General features: G+C 63.7%; 1 protein-coding gene across 3 annotated transcripts in view; it reads left to right on the forward strand.

The window, feature by feature from the left end:
* Window positions 1-19,667, forward strand: part of SBNO2 (strawberry notch homolog 2) — a 50,423-nt gene that overhangs the window by 517 nt on the left and 30,239 nt on the right. Inside the window, exons 1-4 of one of the 3 annotated variants that reach the window (XM_047848274.1) lie at window positions 1,232-1,400; window positions 14,013-14,204; window positions 18,738-18,811; window positions 19,415-19,526. In XM_047848274.1, the coding sequence (XP_047704230.1) occupies window positions 14,085-14,204; window positions 18,738-18,811; window positions 19,415-19,526 (306 nt within the window). In that variant the 5' untranslated portion in view covers window positions 1,232-1,400; window positions 14,013-14,084. Of the gene's footprint in view, window positions 1-1,231; window positions 1,401-14,012; window positions 14,205-18,737; window positions 18,812-19,414; window positions 19,527-19,667 lie in introns of those variants that run through there. The other 2 variants (XM_047848276.1, XM_047848275.1) reach the window with 2 other exon arrangements.

A 19,667-nucleotide genomic window follows, 5' to 3' on the forward strand; every position in this document is an offset into this window, starting at 1 on the left:
AACCCAAATTGCCAAAAACTACACATACCGAAGCAAAGCTCTCTCTGAATAAATCATTTCTCCTCTCTCGACCTCAGTTTCCCCTGCTTCCTTGTAGGCTTGGCTACAGGCGGTCTCTGACCTGGATTTTTGTAGGTCAAACGGGTTTTAAACAGACCCTTACAAGTCTGTGAACAGCTTTCATTTGCCTGGACTGCCCTTCCTACTCTTGTCTATCTGGCAACCTCCTACTTGAACTTCAAAGCCCCAGCTTCAATACCCCTTCCTCCATAATGTGTTAGGCAGAGACTTCAGCCCTCCCTGGGCCCCAGGCCCAGTCTTGCAGATGGGAGTGTCTGGTCCAGCCTCCATTCCCCCTAGATTGGGAGCTTCCTGAGGGCAGGCCTGGGAACTGAGTCCTCTGGAGCCCCAGCTTTGTTCAGCTCGAGACCAGGCAGAGACTGGAATCCGTAAGGGTTTACTTAATAAGTAAACAAGCACAGGGGGAGGTAACCTCTAATTTCAGGGGGCTGGAATGGGCACAGGAGGCCTCTGGCTGGTGGCGAGGTGGGGCTTTCATTACTGACAACCCAGCTAGGGAAGGGGTGGTGCCTCCCAGACTGGATCTGCCTGAACCCGCCTGGCCCAGCCCACAGTGGGTCCAGTGGGTTCAAGTCACAGGAAATCTACAGTCTGTGCCAAAGTCCCACCCTCTTCCTGGCAGTGCAGCAAATCTGGCCTCGTTTGCATCAGGCCCCTGGGAGCCCTAACAGGGAGGGAGCCAGCTGGGGAGCAACCCAGATCCCAGGGCCTCTCTCTTGGGACTGTCAGACCCCACCACGTACTGGGCTCCACGCTGGGGCTTCCGCTAGGTCCCAAGACTCCTCCTGGGGTGGAGACAGACTAATGGGCAGACAACTATTGGTGGGGAGGCAATTAAGGGAGAGCGCAGGACTGGGTGGGGGTAGGGCCGCGTCAGATGGTTTTTAGGGAGTATCTGAGGGGGGGGCTTTAGAGCTAACATCCGGTTCATACGAGAGCTCCAGTGGCTTAAAGCTCAGGTGTGAGAGTGCGGGGATGGAAAGGGCCCGGAGGTGGGAGTGATTCAACTTGATCTCCATGTTTGCATAGCAGGAAACTGAGGCTCGCGAGTAAGCCAGGAGCCGGGGTCCCAATATAAACAGGAGAGGGTGGGATTGGAACCCGTGGCCCACTGAGTCCTAACCCTGCAGGGCCCCCTGGGGCCCCGCCCACGACCACGCCCACTCACCCGCCCACTAGAGGCTCCGCCCCGCGGCATGACCGGAAGTGAGCGGGGCCCCCAAGATGGCGCCCGAAACCCGGAAGTGAGCGCGGCTGAGGCGAAGCTCGGAGAGACGGAGGCGCCGCGGGCTCCGCGCCCGGCCGGACCCAGGACGGAGGTGAGGCGCGTCTGGCCCGACCCTCGCTCCGACTCCGCCGGCCCCGCCCAGCCCGAGCCGCGCTCCCCGGCCCGCTCGGGCCCCGGCCTTTCCCCCCCCTCCCCCCCCCCCGCCCCGCGGCCGCCTGCGTCCTGGGCCGGGGGTTCCGGGGTTCCGGGGCCGCGGGCGGAGGGAGCGCGGCGGCCTGTCCCCGCCCTCCTCGGCGACCCCCCCCGACCCCGCCCTCTGCCGCGAGCCTTGACCCCGCCCTCCTAAGCGACCCCCCCCCCCGACCCCGCCCTCCGCCGTAAGCCCCGTGCGCGCTCAGCTGTGAGCCCTGAAGTCGCCCTGCTCCGCGACCCCCGACCCTGTGCTGCTGTGTGACCCCCCTTCCCGACCCGCCTCCGCGTGAACCTTGACCCCATCCTCCGCGGCGACACACCAACCTTTACTTCCCTCCCTCTTCGGTACCCCCGGCCCCACCCATTAGTGATTCCCTTACCTCTCCCTACCGGGACCCCCATCTCGCGCTCTTTAGTGATCCCCAAACTTTACTTCTTCGGTGACCTTTGACCCTGCACTTCTCGGCGACCCTCCAGCACTGTGTGACCACCCCCTTCACAACCGCTTCTCCGTCATTCCCTGACTGCCCCTTTTTGTGACCCCCCCCCCCCCCCCCCCCGCCCCGGCCTCCGCGACCCCAGCCCCTTCCTCCCTGGGTGCCTCCTGACTTCTCCTATGTTGGTGACCCCTGACCCCGGGCTCCTTGGCGCTTCCTGCCCTCTCCTGCTTTCCTAGCGGCTCTGTCCAGACACTCCTGTTGCCCACGGCCTTGGGATGGGGGCCTTCCTGGGGTCGGCTGGCTGCGCCCAGAGTGTTGGGTGGGAGTCTTGCCTCTGCTGGCATCGGAACCTGGCCTCCAAGGACAGGAGGACGGGAGGAGGTGGGCAGAGAGCTGGAAGTGGGTGGGTGCGAAAGGGGATGCCCGCGGTGGGTCCTGCTCATGCCGGGCTGCTCCCCAGCACCCAGGTCCCTGGAGCAGGAGGCTGGGGGACCCAGAGTCAGGGAGTAGGGGTGTGGACAGCCACGGAGGAGCTCCTGGGAGGCGGTGGCTCCCTGAATAATGTGGTTAATGGTCTGAAGGGGAAGAAAATCTGAGTCTGTAAGATGTGTGTCTGGGGCACCTCTGGCTTCTGCTTCCCAGCTCGGACATCGGTCCTGCCTGCCCTGAAGGACTTTCCTGCCTGGCCGCGCTAGCTTGGCGCCATGTGTTTGCACCCCACACAGGAGGGTGCCTGGCCTGGAAACCGACCAAGGTGAAGCTTCATCTGGCAGTTTGGGGGGTAGTGAGTGTTTCATGGCATGGCTAGGGGGGCTGGTATAGGACAGGCTTCAGCTGGGAGCCTGCTTACCTGCCGCCGGGCACGGCGGATGTTTGGATCTTCCCCGTAGACGCTTAGGGAAGGCTGAAGGAAGATGGGGCTCGGGCCCCGGGGACTGCAGACCCTACAGGGAGGACAGATGGCCACCTGTCAAAGGCACCGTACTCCAGAGACTGTCTGAGGCCAGTCTGGGTTGGGGTGTGAGGCCTGGCCCTTCCTCCAGGGCTGGACCTGACCCTGCGCCTCTCTTTTCCCTCCCTGCCTGGCTGTGGGGGGCGCTGTGCAGTCGTGGACCCTTGTGAGCACAGCCGCTGGGTGCTCCTTTCTTGGACGCTGAGACCAGGGCCCACTGGCCAGCCTGTCTGTGTTCTTTCTTCCCAAGCACCCTGGATTTTCCCAGGGGAGGCCCCAGAGGTGGGTGAGTGCAGCCCAGAGCTGTGTGCTTAGGGCCACGGTCCTCTTAGGACATCCATTTCCAGAGGCTTTATAGAGAATGCTGAATATGAAGTCTGGGCCACTGGGTGGGTGGGCCAGAGAAGGCAGGATAGGTGAATGGCCCCAGGGTCCCACCTGGTCGGGAAGATGCCGGCAGGTATGCAGAAGGCCCCCAAGCAGCCTGGCAGGTGCAAGACCGTCCGCCCAGGGACAAGCCGCTCTGGGGACTGAGGGGAAGGCGTTCTGTGATTTCAGATGGGGGAGGGAGCTTTTGATTAGCTCCGAGTATCTGAGCAGACACCTATTCACACCTGCCCGGAGCCAGCATCTGCCTGGTGTGTGTGTGTGTGTGTGTGTGTGTGTGTGTGTGTGTGTGTGTGTACGCGTGTCTTAGAAGACGGGTGGGGGGACCAGATTTCCAGGAGAGCCTGTGGGACTGAGTGCAGCAGGGGGCTAGGTCCCTTGGAGACTGAGTGGGGTGGGGCCAGCCACAAGTGTGCAGGCAGCAGCCCAGAGCCAGTGTTTTCCAGCCGCGTGACCTTGGGCCAGTCACTGCCCTGATCTGGGGGGACACCGAGGCTGGATTCCTGGACCCCGCAGGCCTGGCCCCCACTGGGCCGAGACCAGCTGAGGTGGCCCAGCTCAGTTCTAGCAAAGTCCCTGAGGCCCCTCAGCAGGGGCCAGGCCGGAAACGCTGACTGAGTGAGTTCGGCCGGGAATAAAGAGGCAACTGTGTCCAGTCCCCAGAGGCCACCTCCCTCCCAGGATGGCCTCCTCTGGGTAACAGGCCTTTATGGCCGCGGGTGGGGGTGGGGGGACCTGCTTGTTCCTCTGCTGGTGGGTAACGTAACCTCAAGTAGAAACACCGTGAGGCTGATGTGCAGAGTGGGGGGCACCCTCCAAGGTGCCAGCAGCGTCCAGGGTGTGCACGTGTGTGCGTGTGCGCGCCCACCTGTGAGGGTGCTGGGAGTGTGTGCAGCATGTGTCCTGTGACCCGTGCGTGCCTCTCCTGCGTGCCCAGTTGTGTACATGTGCCCACGTGAGTGTGCTCTCGGTGCTGCGTGCGTTTGCCTGCACGCGTGTGTGTTTTGTATGTACATGAGACAGCGTGCGTCACGGTCGTGGGATTTGTTAGGGGCAGGCTTGGAGTGTCACAGCCAGGGTGTAGCAGGCCTCCCGGGGCAGCCAGAAGGCACAGTCACCCGGACCATCCCAGGCCTGGCCTTACTCCTGCTCACCTGCCGTCCGCCCTGCTCTGCCCGTGCCCAAGTGCAGGCCCGAGTCCTGGTGTCCATGACGTGCCTCGCGAGTGTGGGTGCCCTCTCCCCTGAGTGGGGTCCCTTGGAGCGGCCCTTTCCCCCGCTCCTGCTGTGCAAATTTCCTTCATCTTCTTGCCATTGGGGACAGCTGGCCCGCAGGTCCCCTGCTTCCCTTTCTGCCAGGCGGATGACTCAGGCGAGGGCTGAGACCGTGATTTCTGATGCTCAGGCTCTGTCACCTGCTGCTTGGTCTTGCCAGGCCCCGAGGGGAGGCAGAGATAAGGCTTGTCATTTGTTTATGTATCGCCCCGCGGACGGACCCTGAACACACGACGCTCAGGGAGGGAACCCGATACGAGAGGCCACACGGGGTGTGAGTCCATGTGTGTGAAACGTCCAGAGCGGCTCATCCAGGGACAGGAAGGGGCTCGAAGGGGCCGGGGGCTGGGGAGGAGGTGGGGGTGAGGGGGACAGGGTTTCCTTTGGCTGATGGAATGTTCTGGCACTCGATAGAGGTGATGGTTGCACAACTCTGTGAATGTACTGAAAACCACTGAATTGTATACTGTAAATATGTGAAGTATATGCTTTGTGAACTGTGCCTTCACAGAACAAAACAGCAAGGCCTGTCCTTGGTCAGATGCCCATGTGCTGTGGCCTGGGGGTGAGCGGGTGTCGGGGAGCGGGCCCCTTCCAGCCCCACGAGGAAGACGGGAAGAGACATCTCCTCACTGTATGAAGGGTGGGAGCCGCCCCTGAACCCCAGCGCCGTCTGGGACGTGCAGATGGACGTGGTGTGCAGTGTGCATCACGTAAGAAGTCCTGGGGGTGTTTGGACTTCTGGTGTAGGGGTGCCTTGGGCGGGAGGCCCCGGGGGAGCTCCCCCATAAAGCCTGGGCCCTGTAGGAGATAGGGGAAGGGTGCTGGGCTGCGCTGCCCTGGCTGTCCTTCGACGGCCCTGATTGCCTGGGGACCTCCCTGCCGGGAGGCCAGGTGACAGTGGGGAGCGTAGTGACCCCAGGGAGTTGGGTCCCGTCTAAAGTCATCTGTGGACTCTAACTCCTCCTGGGCCATCTGCAGGGGGTGCCCTCCAGCTGTGTGGTCCTCAGCATGGTGGGCGGGGACATGGCCCAGGGAGGCCCACAATGCACCTGTCCTGTGTGATGGCAGATTTGGGCTTTAGTCTGACCCTGGGGGCTCGTGGTCTGTGTGCGTCTCAGGTGCCCCTGTGGAACCGGGTACCTGCTGGCCCTTCCCTGGGACTCCTGTCCCTAGAGCCCCATGGCAAGGGAGTCACCAGGTCTGGTGGCACTGGGAGCAGACACCCAGACTCCCCATTGGGACTGGCTCCTGTCTCCTTTGCTCGAAGGCCTGCTGCATTTCAAAAGCGACCTGTGCCGCACTCTGGAGGCAGGTCACCTGCATTTCCTTGCGGTCACAACCCAGAGGGTCAGAGGCCACTGACACAGGATATGGGGATGGCAGGAGGAAGGGAGCGGGTCTGCGGAGAGCAGTAAACCTTTATGGCACTGACTCACCAGGTGGGGCAGAAATCCCTGCCCTCAGAGTGGCGTCTTCCTCTGCACGTTGTAAGGTATGGGACGTAAGGTACGTTCAGGAAAGGCTGCCCCCCCCCCCCCCCCCCGCCCTGACAGCTGCACATGTGAGCGGCAGGTGTGGACGTGGGAAGGTGGACCCGTTGACCTGCTCAAACCCTTGTCTCCCGCTGGGGTGCCGTGGGCATCCGAATCTGTGTCTGGGTTTGCGCATGGTCTGCACGGGGCCAGAGCTCAGCAGCGTTTCTGGAAGGTCCTCCTCGGCCACTTGCCCTGAAAGCTGTGAGGTGGGGGTGTAGCCACCCACCCCCCCCCACGCCCCCCGCCTAGTCCCAGGGTGGTTCCGAGCTTGGCACTTGTGGCCCAAGGCATCGGAGCCTCTCCTGGCATCGTTCAGGCATGTGTGAGCTGCCTGGCCCTGTAGGTGCTCTGCCACCTGAGGGCGGGGCTCAGAGTGAATGAGCCCCCGGGTCCGTGTCGGGGACTGTCAGGGACAGGGGCGAATGAGCTCCCGGGTCCATCTTGGGGACCGTCAGGGACAGGGGCGAATGAGCCACCGGGTCTGTGTTGGGGACCATCAGGGACAGCCTTGCAGAGGGGTTCTGCATTGTCACAGGGGGACTGGGTGGTCCCACCCCCAGCACTGTGGGAACCTGCAGGAAGTCACCCCACATAAGGAGGGTGTGACGTGAAGGCTGGATTGCCAACTTTGAGAAATCAGGGGCTGCCACCCCCAAATCTAGGTCTGCTGCGTCTCTCAAAGAACCAGCCCATCTGGAAGCCTGGGCCACATTCCTGCATAGTGTAGGCTGTGCTGTCCCAGCCGCCCCCCGCCCCCCCCACCCGGCTCCTCTGAGGACTCCGGGAGGCTTCCCCGAGAAGGGGTTGCGGGGGGCTTCTGTTCTCCACAAACTGTTATTATGGGGGACACTGGGCCAGCCTGGCTGCCCGCTGGTCCGTTATGAGCTATGCTCTACTCGACTTGTGTGGTTGGCTCAGAAATAGTCCCAGAGACCAGGTCCCTCGAGGCCCCTGAGGTGGGGGTGACCCTGGATTCCCCAGGGACCCAGCATTCTCCCGAGGTCCTCAAAAGCAGAGCACCTTTAGGGGCGCCTGGCTGGCTCACTCGGTTAAGCACCCGACTCTCGGCTTCAGCTCAGGCCACGATCTCATGGTTCGTGGGCTTGAGCCTTGTGTTGGGCTCTGTGCTGACGGTGGAGCCTGCTTGGGATTTCTCTCTCTCCCTCTGTCTCTGCCCCTCCCCCCCAAAAAAGGCAGAAAACCTCACTGGAGGCTCGAGTGAGAGGCTCGAACTTGAGGGAGGCTTCCGTGTGCTGCTGCCGGTGACAGGGATGCGGGCCCGTGTCCTGTGGACGCTGCGTCTGCCCGCGAGAGGGACCCAGCACGAAGCCCGGGCCTTGTGACGCCCAGAGCTTGGGGTTCCTGCTGCTGCGATGTGGGGGCCTCTGCCGTCTTCCCAGAGGCGGGCATGGCCCGGTGCCGGCGTTTGCTCGGGACGGGGCGTGTGAGACCGCGTGGCGCCACCCGCCGTCCCCGGGACCGGCCCGAGCCCGGAGGAGTCCTCCCCCTCTCGCGGGACACCATTTGCTCTTTGGGTTTGGGTGAAGGTCCCTGGCGATGGTCTTGCACCAGGCTGGCCCGCGGGAGCCTGAGGAGGGTGTGGACGGGTCAGGCCACACACCTGGGACCGGCGTGACCCCGCGTGGGCAGCAGTAGCCCTGTCCTGCTCAGGGTTCCCTGGGGGCTCAGGAGACACCTGGCATGCCAGCCGGCCTGAAGCAATCCCGACACTAGCAGGGGTGACAGCAAGCACCAGGAAAGACAGACCACCCTCCGCACGGACAGACCGCGCGGGGCACGTCGCTGTCAAGGGACCGGGACGTCGGGCCGGTGGGCTTTGGCCCTAAAACCTGCTCGCGGGAAGAAGACGTGGGTGTCAGAGGAGACCACAAGCTCAGTGTGCGCGATGCCTCTCAAAAACCGCGAGCAAGTGCAGACCTGAAGAGGCACTTCCCAGAAGAAGCCACGTGGGGGGTGCTCAGTGCCTGTAGGAGGTGTTGGTGTCGGGGACAGAGGTTTGAAGGCCTACCACCCTTAAGTGGCGGGCTGGGAGCGGCGCTCCAGTGGCGGGAGCGGGCTGGCCGGCGCAACAGCGGTCCCCGCCCGTGGGCAGGTGGGTCGGTGCAGCACCGTGGGAAACCATTGGACCACACCCGGAAGTGAGCCCCCTCGGGCTCAGGGGGCCCCTCCCGAGACCCAGACTCCAGCGTCCTCAGCCATGACCGAGGAGGCTCCCTGTTCTGGTCCCCATTCCCCTCTGGGCCCTTGGATGGGTTGCGCAGGGCTGTGTGCCCCCAAAGCTGTGCCTGTGGGGCTGGCAGAGCACCCTCCCTGGCCTCCCCGGGGCTGCCGTCAACCCGGCGTCTGTCACAGGCTGCTTTATAAAGCGCCCGCCCCGCCGCGGGCTGTCCTTCCACCTGGACCTTCGTGGGCCGTCACAGGCGCTGCTGCTGACTTGGCCAGGCTACCCTGGACCCACGGGCTGGGGTCTGTGGGCACACGGCCGGCAGGGGTGCTGCCCGGAGAGGCGGACGGAGAGCCGCAGGCAACCCCGAGGCTCCCCCAGAGCTCAGCTCCAGGCTCTCCGTGCCTCACAGGGTATCGTCCCGTCCATCTGGGGTTGGTCCCGCTTCCCCGGATGCAGTTTCTCCCCCTCCTGGCTGGCCCTTGCCCGGGCGAGCGAGAGAACACTGACACATGCCGAGTGCTCCGCCGGGCCGGGTCTGTCGCCCCCCGCCTGGCCCCCCCCCACCGACCCCAGGTGGCGAGCGGGGCCCTGCGTGCTGCTGTCGCTCCTGGGCGTCAGGTTGGGGTCACGGGCCTGTGGTGTCCCTCCTGCCGGAGCCACCCGCACTTTCTGTCCACTTCCCGGCCTCGCACCGAGCCACGTGCTGACCATGCAGGCCAGGGCCGGGGCGTCCGGGCTCCCCGTCCAGCCCGGTGTGGCCGCCGCCCGTGCTAGCCAGAGCTCGGCCCCCCAGGCGAAGGTGTGCAGGGGCGCCTGGCCTCACGTCCCCGCAGGATGGCAGGACCGGAGATTCGCGGGAGCCCCGTCAGTTGAGACGTGGCCTCTGGGGAATGGGGTCTGGGTGGGCCTCTGGGGGCCCGTTGAGAACAGAACTGGAAATTGAACCCCTGGACAGCTGTGCTCTCAAACGGGGATTCTGGGCCAGCCCACCTTGTCCTTGTCTCAGATGCAGGGGCTCCCCCTTCCTGCCCTGCCTGACCTGGGCACCGGGCGCCGCCTGACCTGGGCACCGGGCGCCGGGGCTCCTGCCCTGTCTTCGGCATCTCAGGACTGTTGCGTTCTGGATGCCTCCTGGGAACTCTAGAAATCCGAGGCCACGTGCTTGCCGCCAGCCTCGCCCAGAGCTCCTGGTCGGCAGTGCTCCCGGGGTCACAGGACTCGGACTGAGGGTTGGGGTGGCTCCAGCTGGGGTTTGCTTTCCCCTCCGGTCGGAGTGTCCTGGGGTGGCCTTACCAACTGACCACACAGTGGGCTGCTTAAACCACGGAGCTTTATTCTCTTCCAGTCCTGGAGCCCAGAGGTCTGAGGTCAAGGTGTGGCAGGGCTGGGCTGTGACCCAAGGTCACATGGTTATCTCCTCTGCGTCTGTGTTTGAATCTCCCTCTTATAAGGTACCAGTCTTTGCAGCAGGGCCCACTCTACCCCAGTATGGCCCCATCTTTGCTGATCGCCTCAACTAAAACCCTATTTCCAGGCGAGGCCCCGTTCACAGGTTCCCAGTGGATGTGAATTTAGGGAATGGCCGCGGCCCGCACCTCTCCTGCCCCATTGCTGGCACCCTGTCCGGCCCCCGCCCCCTTTGCTGTTTGCCTGCCACTCTGGCCTCAGCAGATGAGGGAGGCAGGAGCCCCCACAACGTCTTCCCTGGGGACCCCAGCCCCTCCTTCCCCTTCCTTTTCGTCCTTGGGCCCAGCGCACCCATGAAGGCCACTATCTGGGGGGTGCGCTCCCTCGGAGGGCCTGGGAGAGCTGAGCTATGCCTGGAGCCCAGGTAGGATCTCTGCTCTGGACTGGGGCCCCCAGCACAGGCCGTGGGGTCTCCCCTCCACGTGGAACCCTGCCTGGCTGCCTGCCTCCTGCTGACACCTGCACGGCCCGTCTTGGCTGGGCCCCTCTGTCTGGGAGCAGAGGAGTTCTCTGGATGCCCCTGTCCGTGGCCCTTCCTGGGCACCCCCACTGGGACAGCCCCAGGCCGGCTCTGACCCGCGGCTCCCCAGCCATTGCTCGGTGTGGAGTCCACAGGCAGACCCTCCCCAGACAGTCCTGGTTGGCCAAGTTGGGGTCTCATCAGGCCTCTGGATTTTACCAGGGCCTCTGCCCTGAGAGCCGAGCCTCACAGAGCCCTGGCCAGCAGCCTCTGTTGGGCCCCCGTCCCCCCACCCTACCTCCCCCACCTGACCCCTGCTGGTATCCCTGGATCTTCCTTCACTCAGAGCCAGGTGGAAGGACGGCCAGAGAGGCCACCATCTTGTGCCCTGTGGGAGGCCAGCCAGTCCCTGCTGCCCAGAGACACGGTTCCCAGGGCGGGGGACGACATCGTCCTGGCCTGGCGGGGTCCAGACAAGGTAACAGGTGGGAGCGGGCAGGCAGTCTGGGCGGCCATCAGGGTCGGGACAGCCTGCTCACAGGGTCTGGGGGGGCAGGCCCACAGGGCTGAGGGGGTTGGCAGAGAGGCTGGGTGCCCGCAGGTGCCTGCCGGCCGGGGCGTATGAGAAAGACGGGCTCTTCCAGGCCTTGGCCTCCCTCCATGCTGCGCTGCCCCGTTGTCCTGTCTGGCCCACCGATTCCTTGATCTTTTTCTCTCACAATGACTCATTCGAAAACCTGATCTCAAAAGGAAATTGTCTGAACACAAACCACGATTGTGAAGCGTAGGCCTCTGTGAGCACCCACGCTTCACCTGTCACGGGATGTTCTAAAAATACACGCCGGGCCCACCACATGGGTGCTGAGCTCTGACCCAGCGGGCCAGCCTTTGTTACCTCCCCTCGTGCCCCAAGACCCCACCTGGTACCCACGGGGCTGGTCCTGGGGCAGCTGGAAAGTCCCAGGCATGCAGCGCGTTGGTGCTCTGGGGTCCGGGGCCTAGGGCAGGGTTCAAAGGGCAGGAGGTAGGGGAGGTCAGCAGAGGCCAGAAATCGGGGGGTCAGGACAGCTGGAGTCTGAGGGAACAGAAGGAGGGCTGTTTGGGGGCTGCCCCAGGGCTTTGGGGGGATGGGGGAACAGGAAGCCTGAGGCTGTGGAGGTGTGGCAGCGGTGACAGGTAACACTGGCCCCCTGGGGGGTTTGGAGGAAGGGGGCACTGTAGGGTGGCCTCTGGGGGCACGGGGTGGTGGTGGGCACAGTGTGGAATTCATAGTGTAAAACTGGGTCTTTCAACGCGTACGATTCAGTGTTTTCCACTATACAATGTAGGAACATCCCCGTCACCTAATTCCAGAACCCCGCCCCCAGCCATCACCCCCACTCCTCCCCCGGCGCCACGAGCCCCGCTCCTGTCGGTGGATGGGCCTGTTCTGGACGTTTCCTACACGTGGACTCACCCCGTGTGGCGTCTGGTGTCGGGTTTCCTCCCTGAGCGTCAGGCGTTCAGGGTCCGTTCGCGGGGCGGCGGGGGTGGGCGCCTCGCTCCTGCTCGGGGGCTGAGTGATGTGCGCGTGCGCGGTAGATGCACCTGAGGGGCGTGCGCGCGCGCGGTGGGCACATTGTGTTTATCCACTCACCGGTTTACGGACATTGGGTTCTGCCATCCTCACGCCGTCGTGACTCACGCTGCTGTGAACGTGTGTGTATAGGTTTTATGTGGATAAGTATTTTCGTTTCTTCTCGGGTTCCTGGGAAGCTGTCCACAGCACCACCGTGCTCCTTGGCCTGTGGCCTCTGGATGGTGCTTTTCTAAAGGGGCAGCCCAGGGCTCAGTGGCTGCAGAGCCTGGAAGCACCTGTTTGTGGGAGGGGTTCGGCTTCACTCCCGGACACGTGGGGTATGGACAGGGTTTAACAGATGGCCTCGGGTGGGGGACACATCTCAAGCACCTGCTGCAGAGAAGGGGCGGGCGGTCGAACCCCAGGGCTGAGGGGATGCTGGCCAATGCCTGTGGTCAGCTATATGTTTCCTCTGTTGAATTAAGGTCATTCCTGCCTGCCTTCTGTCCCAGGTGCTGGGGGCAGAGCCCCCTCGAGGGGTATTCCCAAATCCAAGAGATTTCCTGGGGCCTCAGTGAAACCAGTGGTCACCTAACTGGTCACTGGATTGCTGGGGCCTTGGGCTCTGCTGAGTGCCTGACCAGCCTTGCCCATGTACCTCCAAACAACTCAGTTCTCCTGTTGAGCAAAACCGGGGCTCAGAGGAGCTGAGGTGTCCCTGAGTTGTCAAATAATAATCCAGTTGTTAGAAGGCTGAGCTGGGTTTGACCACCTCTGCCTGAGCCCGAAATCTTTAAAAGGAAGGGCTGAGACCCCAAATCACCGAGTAGCTGTGTGTTTGTTTGTGGAGCGAGACCTCAGGACTTCACGCTCCTGGCTTCCAGGTCTGTGTCCCACCAGGTCCCCAGCCAGGAGCCTGGAGGGCACAGGCCGGAGCAGGCCAGGGCCACGAGGCAGGGGGAAGTGCTGTCTTCCCGGCAGGTGTGAACCCGTGGCTCGCCCAGAGCAGTGGAGGCGAGCAGGGTAGCACCAAGGCTTGGAGCTGGCTGGAGCTTGGCCCCGCGGGCCCCTTCTCTGGCCAGGAGCTTGGGGTGAAGGCAACCCCTCCCCACCCCCTGAGGGATTGCATAAGCTGCCCATGTGCGGACAGTGATTACTGGAAGTCCCGAGGATTTCTTCATCCAGGGCTTGGCCGGGAGTGGCAGCTGCCTCCCCTTCCTGCCCCCCTCGGTGATTAATGTCCTCAGCCACTGCCTGACTGAGGAGCACAGGGCCGGCCTAGGGTCTGGGCTCAGCCAGGAGCAGTGGTGCGGTGGCGGGGGGGGGGGGGGGGGGGGGGAGGGCCGGGGAGCCTAGGCCACAGTCCACGGGGCAGATGGAAATCGTGTGGGAAATCCTGTGTATCTGTTGTTGGCTCCTATGGCAGGCATGTTCCCGGCTGGTCTGCCTGCATTCGAGAACAGGAACATTCTCAGTGGGGATGCTGTGTGTCCTTACCACTTCCTGGCTCAGCTTGGCCCTGACTCCCCCAGAGCCCCTTCTGCAAACCTGCTCTGGCTGCAGGGGGACAAGACTGGCCCCCAGCCTGGAGGTGCTTGCTGAGTTGGACTTTGCCTCACAGCCTCAGACATGCAGGTCACAGAGCCAGGCCCGCGGGATCAGCTGAGTCTCCGCTACTGGCCGTGGGGCCCAGATGGCCGGAGCATCCCCCCAGGGCCTGAGCTGGTCGCGTGATGGGCAGGGAGGGAAAGCGGTCGGGTGGCCCAGCCTCACTGGAAGGGCTGCCACCGTCCTGGAGATCTGTCCCTGGGGCTGGTCTTCTTTCTGTCTCAGGCCCCCCTCTGTGGCCAGGAGCCCCACTTGGTGGCGCTTGATGCCTAGGTGGGACCTGCGGTCGGAGGTCCAGGCGCAGCGTCCCCAGGAGGGGCTGCCAGGCAGCAGCTAGGGTCCCCTGGTGCGCTTGGAGCACGGGGGCCGCGTGCGCTCCTGTCCCGGCAGCCGAGGGGTTGCTCGAGCACGCTAGCACGCTCAGGCTGAGCTGGGGTCCGGGCCCCCTCCCTGCACCAGCACAGCCCCCGGGAAGAGTCCAGGAACCCAGAGGGGTGCCTGTCACCGCTGTGACATTGGGGGAGCCTCGGCTCACACCCTCCCGTATCAGGGGCCTGCTGTGCTGACCCCACCCCCTCGGCGCCAGCCTCGCAGGGACTCCTCAGAGGTTGACCTCGGGATGTGCCGTCTCTCCCCCAGGTCATGATGCCGCCGCCCAGGAGCAAGAAGCCCAGATAGACGCCTCGGCGGCCTGGGTCGTGGAGCCGCCCGATGCTGGCAGTGGGGCCCGCCATGGACGGCGAGTTTCCTCAGCACGAACCCCCGCCAGCGGGCGGCATCCTGTACAGCCCGCCGCCGCTGCAGACCCCGCTGTGCGGGTCCGGCGTCCAGGTGAGCCCCCCGCCATCCGCGGTCGGCCTCGGGGGGGACGCTGCCCTCGCGGGCGGGTGCGGCCGCAGCTTCCCTTTCCAGGGCCTCGAGCCGATGTCCCGGTCCCCGGCCCGGCAGGGGGACGCCTCGGGGTGCCCGCCTGCCGTCAGGTCTGTTTGCCAAGGCCGTGACGGGCCCTCAGGGAGACGCTCAGGCCTGGGCTGCCGCCGCCTTTCCTGCAGGACAGGCTGGGGCCTCTGTGACGTGGACTTCTTTACCAAGGTTTCCTATTTTCAATTTAATGGACTTTGTGTCTTAAGCAGTTTAGGGTTTATAGAAAAATTGGACAGAAAGTTTCCACCTCTCCCACTTTCCCCATCGATAACGTTTTTCATTAGTGACCCTGCTGAGTTATCACAACGGATGAGCCAGCACCGAACGTGACGAACCACGGTCCACAGCGGACACGAGGTCACTCCTGGTGCGGCACACCCCGTGGGTTCGGACGAATGTCACGGACACCTGCCCACCACCACGGTGACGACCGGAGTAGACCCACGGCCCCGAAATTCCTGTGCTCCTCCCATTCACCCTCCCCCACCCCGGCAGCCGTGCCTCCGTGGTCCTGCCTTGTCCAGAACATCCTGGACTTGGAACCACCCCGTGTGTCGCCTCCTCAGCCTGGCTTCTGTCACCGAGTGCTGTGCGTCTGAGGCTCCCCCGTGTCTCTGTGCGGCTCGATGGCCCGTTTTTAGTGCCGAGTAATATTCCCTCGTCTGGGCCGGGCCACTGCGTGTTTATGGACCGGTTTACCTGCTGGAGGGCGTCTCAGTTGCTCCTAGGTCCTGACAGCTAGTGAAGTATCTCAAGTAAAAGCACCACAGGTTCCAGCAGCTGCAAAGGGCCCCGTGGAGAGAAGGGTTCAGAATTGTGCACCAAGTCAGGCCTGGAGCCCCCCCCGCTCCCGGTTTCTGGGGCGAAACCAGGGTTCTTTCTCCTGTAGAAAAGCAAACGGTGTTTCTGAGTAGAGAGACTTGAGCTGCCGGGAAGGGAGGGAGAAGGGTGTCGGGACACAGTGGCAAGGGGTGCACGTGGCTGGGGCTGCCACGGGGTCCCTCCTTCAGGAAAGCGTCAGCTGCCGCCTGCCCCTCGGGCCTGCTGGTTTGGGGCCGGGAGGAGGGCCAGGTGGCAAGAGAGAGCAAGGATCGAGCCTGGGTTTGAGAGGAGCCGGGAAGTGGGCCGCTGGGGTCAGGCTAGCTCAGGGTCCGATGCCCAGAACCATCAGGAGGAACCTGGGAAAGCAGAATTCAGTCTCCGTCCAGATGTGCCCACGTGGTACCCTCACGTAAGAGGCGCGGGACAGAAGTTGTGTAGGTGAGCCATCAGTCTGGGGAAGGCAGACATGAGTTACCCCCGAAGGTAACACTTCCAGGCCTCGGCTGACGTCCAGCGCCTCTGGCCAGGGTCCCAGACGTCACCGTGTGCCTCCTCTCTCTCCCTTTCCTGTTGGAGCTGTGTCCACATGTCCCCTGACCCTCCGTGTCCCTCTGCTCCCCTCTGAACTTCTGCCCGCGTCGTCATGGCGATGCCTTCCTGTTCCCCATGTGCCATCTGGCCCCTGGCAGTCAGTGTGTGGGCTCTATGTCCCGCCACTTTGTAGTCTCAGAGCGTGCGTTTGTCATTCTTAACAGCGCTGCAGGATTCCTTCTTGTCGGCATCCCGTAACTTGCTTAATGATTTCCCTATTGTTGGGCCTTTGGGGTGATTCCAGTTTTCCGCTGCTATAAATAGCACTGTGTGCCCCCCCACCCCGCCCCCATGGATTGGGCAGGAGGGTGTCCTTCTGAATCCATTCCTGGGTCAGAAGGAGCACTGGGCAGGGTCACAGATTCTGGGCTGGGGCCACGCCCTCTCAACGGTGGCCCGTATGCCGACAGGGAAGACGGGGCACGCCTGGGCTGCCGTGGGGACCCATTGCAAGGGATGTGCCTCTCCGAGCCCGACTCTGGCTCTTTCTGAGGCTGGGCCACTCCTCCCCAGGCTGCACACTGAGCCTGTCCCTGGTGGGCTACCAGCTGTGAGGGCTGTCCCCTACCCGGGCCACTCTGGGCGCAGCTCCCGCTGACGCTGAGCGTGTATGTGGTCGGTGTGGTCAGGATACTTTGTGCCACTCCCCTTCATCTGTCCTGGCTGGGCTGAGCCACCGCCAGGACAAGGAGACCTACCCCAGGACTGCCAGTGTCATTGAGGTGGCCAGATTTAGCAACTGAAAGTACAGACCTTTAACGAAACGTAAGTTTCACATAAACGCAAATGATATTTTAGTGTGTGTGTTCTATGCAACATTTACACTAAAAATTGTTTGTCGTTTATCAGAAATGCCAACTTCACTGGACACCCCGTATTTTATGTGGCAGCCTTGTTTCATCTGCTGCCCTGGTGAAAGTGTTCTCTTCTTACGTCAGCTTACAGGTGGCCTGGGCAGCCTTGGATGGATGTCCCAGGGCCTGCCTCTCCCCAGGAGAGGCCAGCCTCTCTGTCTCCACCTGAAGTCCCCAGGCAGGCTCGAATGGGCTGGTAGGGGTCAGGCATCCATCTCTGGACCGATCATGTCCCAGGGGCCTGCCCTCTAAAGGCAAAGACGTACCTCTGGCCTTAAGTGGAAAATCCCAAGGAAACCTCTGATTGGCTGGCTGGGTTCAGGGGCTCCTCTCTGGACCAATCATGACCCAGGGGCCTGCCCTCTAAAGGTGTGGCCACCCTTCTGGCCCCAAGTGGGAAAGACCGAGGTGGGCTCTGATTGGCAGCTGTGTGGTGCCCTTGAGCTGGGGCGGGAGTGACCTCCCACCCTCCGGCTTCCTGGCTGAAGCCCCAAGGTCCTAGAAGACCTGGGGTTCTGGGTGCGGCGGAGAAGGTTGAGTAAATGAAGGCCCTCCCCCGCCGGGAGCCCCCTGAAGCCTTGAGGCCGGCCCTGCCTGCTGTGTGCCCACGGGGCCACGTGTGCGCCTGGGATGGTTTATGCCAGTTCACTGAAGCGGCTGAGTGTGGTCTCTGCTGTGGAAGCGTTCCGGGAGTGCCCTGGAGGGGGAGCCTTCCGGAGGCTTCCACGGCAATGCCTCCATGATTCCTCCAGCCTCCGTGCTGGAGCTGCTCTCATCTTACAGCCCGGGCAGATCCCGGAAGAGCAGGCACAGCCCCTTCGCGGAGCGTGCGTCTCTCCTTCCTAAGTTCTGGCTCTCTGCGGCTGGACGTGTGGACACCGACCGCCCTGCAGGGGTGGGGTGTTGGGGGGAAACGCACAGTGATGGGAAGTCAGGGCCGGCTCCTCCCTCCCAGACACAGGCGCCATACATAGAAGGGCGCCTGGTCTCCCAGCCATCTGGGCTGGTTCCGGGCCAGCTGTCCTTCACGGGTCCCGTGAGCGGGAGGAAGCGGTGGCTGGGGGGTCGGTTCCCGGCGGCCTCGCTGAGGAGCGGGACCCGCGTGGACCAGCGGGAAGGCCGCTGCGCTTCCGTCTCTGGACATGCCGTCTGGCAGAGCCAGCTAGGACAAGTAGGGGACAGTGACGGCCACCAGCAGGCCTCTCCCCACCGCCGGTCGGGGACCTCCCCGACATGGTCCCACGTGGGCCACACTGTGGGTCAGGGGAGGGACCCCTGCTCTGCAGGCTTTGTGTCACGGTGGGACGAGCCAGTTCTTTCGTACGGAAGGCGGGGGGCGTGAGTGTCCACAGCCCTCCACCCTGAGTCGGTCCGGTCAGCGCCCAGTGCAGGGCCCCTCAAGTCCCCGCTGACCTCAGGCTCATTCTTCCAGCCTCCCATCAGTGTTTCTCAAAGCAGGCTCCCCAGGACCCCTACCTGTGCTGCACTCTTGGGCCAGACAGGCTTGGGGGTTTCCAGGAACACCCTTGGCCAGAGGCAGTTCTCAGAAGGCCAGGCTCTTGTCCCTTCTCCCCCCTCCCGGCAGGGGGCTGGGGTGGGGACCGGTCCTTGGCGCTGGTGGGAGGCCCTCTAACGAAGTCCTCTTTGCCACACGGGCGCCTCCCTCGGGGCTGGATTGGAGGGGGGAGCTCATGCGGCCTTGCTTCTCGCCCAGTCCCACCCTGCGCTTTCTAGAACTGGGGGGCCTCCATGCAGAGTCCCTGGCCCACCAGCACGCCTGGATCCTGTGTGAAATGGGGGCTCCCGGCCAGACCCTCAGATGGGCTGCCCAGGCCCCTTCAGGGGTTCTGGAGGCACTCCAGTCCAGAGGTGGGTCACACCTACCCACCCCTGCCCTGCCCACAGAGGGGCCTATGGCAGCGGCACACCAGGCCCGGGCCCGAGCCCTTCACGGGTGTGGACGAGTTCCCCTCGGTGGGCTCTCCCATGCAGATGGGCAAACTGAGGCCCCGAGCTGTTAGGTGGTTAAGTGACTCCTAGGTGACCCGGGTGGGACGGCACAGGGTGACGTTTCTACCTGGACGGGGTCGCAGAGTCCTCCCCCCCTCCTCACTGAGGAGCCCCCCGCCCCTTCCACAGGGCAGCCCCTCCTGACGCTCTTGGTCTGTTCCAGAACACCATGCTGCACTACCCGTGGTGGAGCTCCTTCTCGCCCACGCCGTACCCAGCCTTCTCCAGCGAAAGCCAGTAAGTTCCTCTGGCCTCCAGGGTTCGAGCAAGCCCCGCCACGTCCCGCTGGGTGGCCACAGTGCCCTCGAGGCCTTGCGTGGCTCTGCAGCCACTGGTTAAACAAAACTAGGGCTCGTGGCACGTGAGGGGCTTCAGTGTCCTGCTGAGGGGGCCGTGGGCTGCGCCCTGGCCACACGGAGGCAGCCGAGACTGACCGGCCGTGACTTGTCTTAGAAAGAGCCCGCCAGGAAAAAGGGCAAAGGTGGTAGGGATGAGGAGTCCTGGGAGGGCTCTGTGGGTACCCTCTGGGCAGGGGGTGGCCCTGGGCAGCGGGGGAGAACTTGGGGGGGCAAAGGAGCGGGGAGGGCACTTGCCTGCAGAGGGCAATGGCGACCTGGGTTTTGAAGAGTCAGTAGGAGTTTGCCGGGGGAGCCGGCCCACAACCAGGCCAAGGAATGGCCTGTGGAAAGGACCCAGAGCACGGAGCCAGAGGCTTGAGGTCTCTCCGGGGCACTGTGTTCCGGGACGGGGGCACGGGGGCCTCTGCTCTGAGCTGAGTGTCTCGGATGCCAGAGCCCTCCCTTAGGCTCCTGAGGGCTGACCTTCCCTGTCTGCCTGCAGCCAGTTCATGAACTCCACCTCCTTCATCGTCAGCCAGCCCTGCGCGGACACCAGCTGCGGACCTTCCGCCGCCACCCCCAGCTTCCTGCCAAAGACAGGCGACTTTCCTCAGGTAGGGACCTGGAGCCAGAGTCACCCTTGGATCCCCACATGCTCCCGGAGGCCTGTGCCACGCACTGGTGGCCTTGGCCGGGCCCTGGGCTGGGCTCAGGGCCACATGGAGCCACGGCTTCTCCTTGGGAATAGCCAGTGC

The sequence above is a fragment of the Prionailurus viverrinus genome, unplaced genomic scaffold (assembly GCF_022837055.1).
Source record: "Prionailurus viverrinus isolate Anna unplaced genomic scaffold, UM_Priviv_1.0 scaffold_60, whole genome shotgun sequence".
NCBI lineage: Eukaryota > Metazoa > Chordata > Mammalia > Carnivora > Felidae > Prionailurus > Prionailurus viverrinus.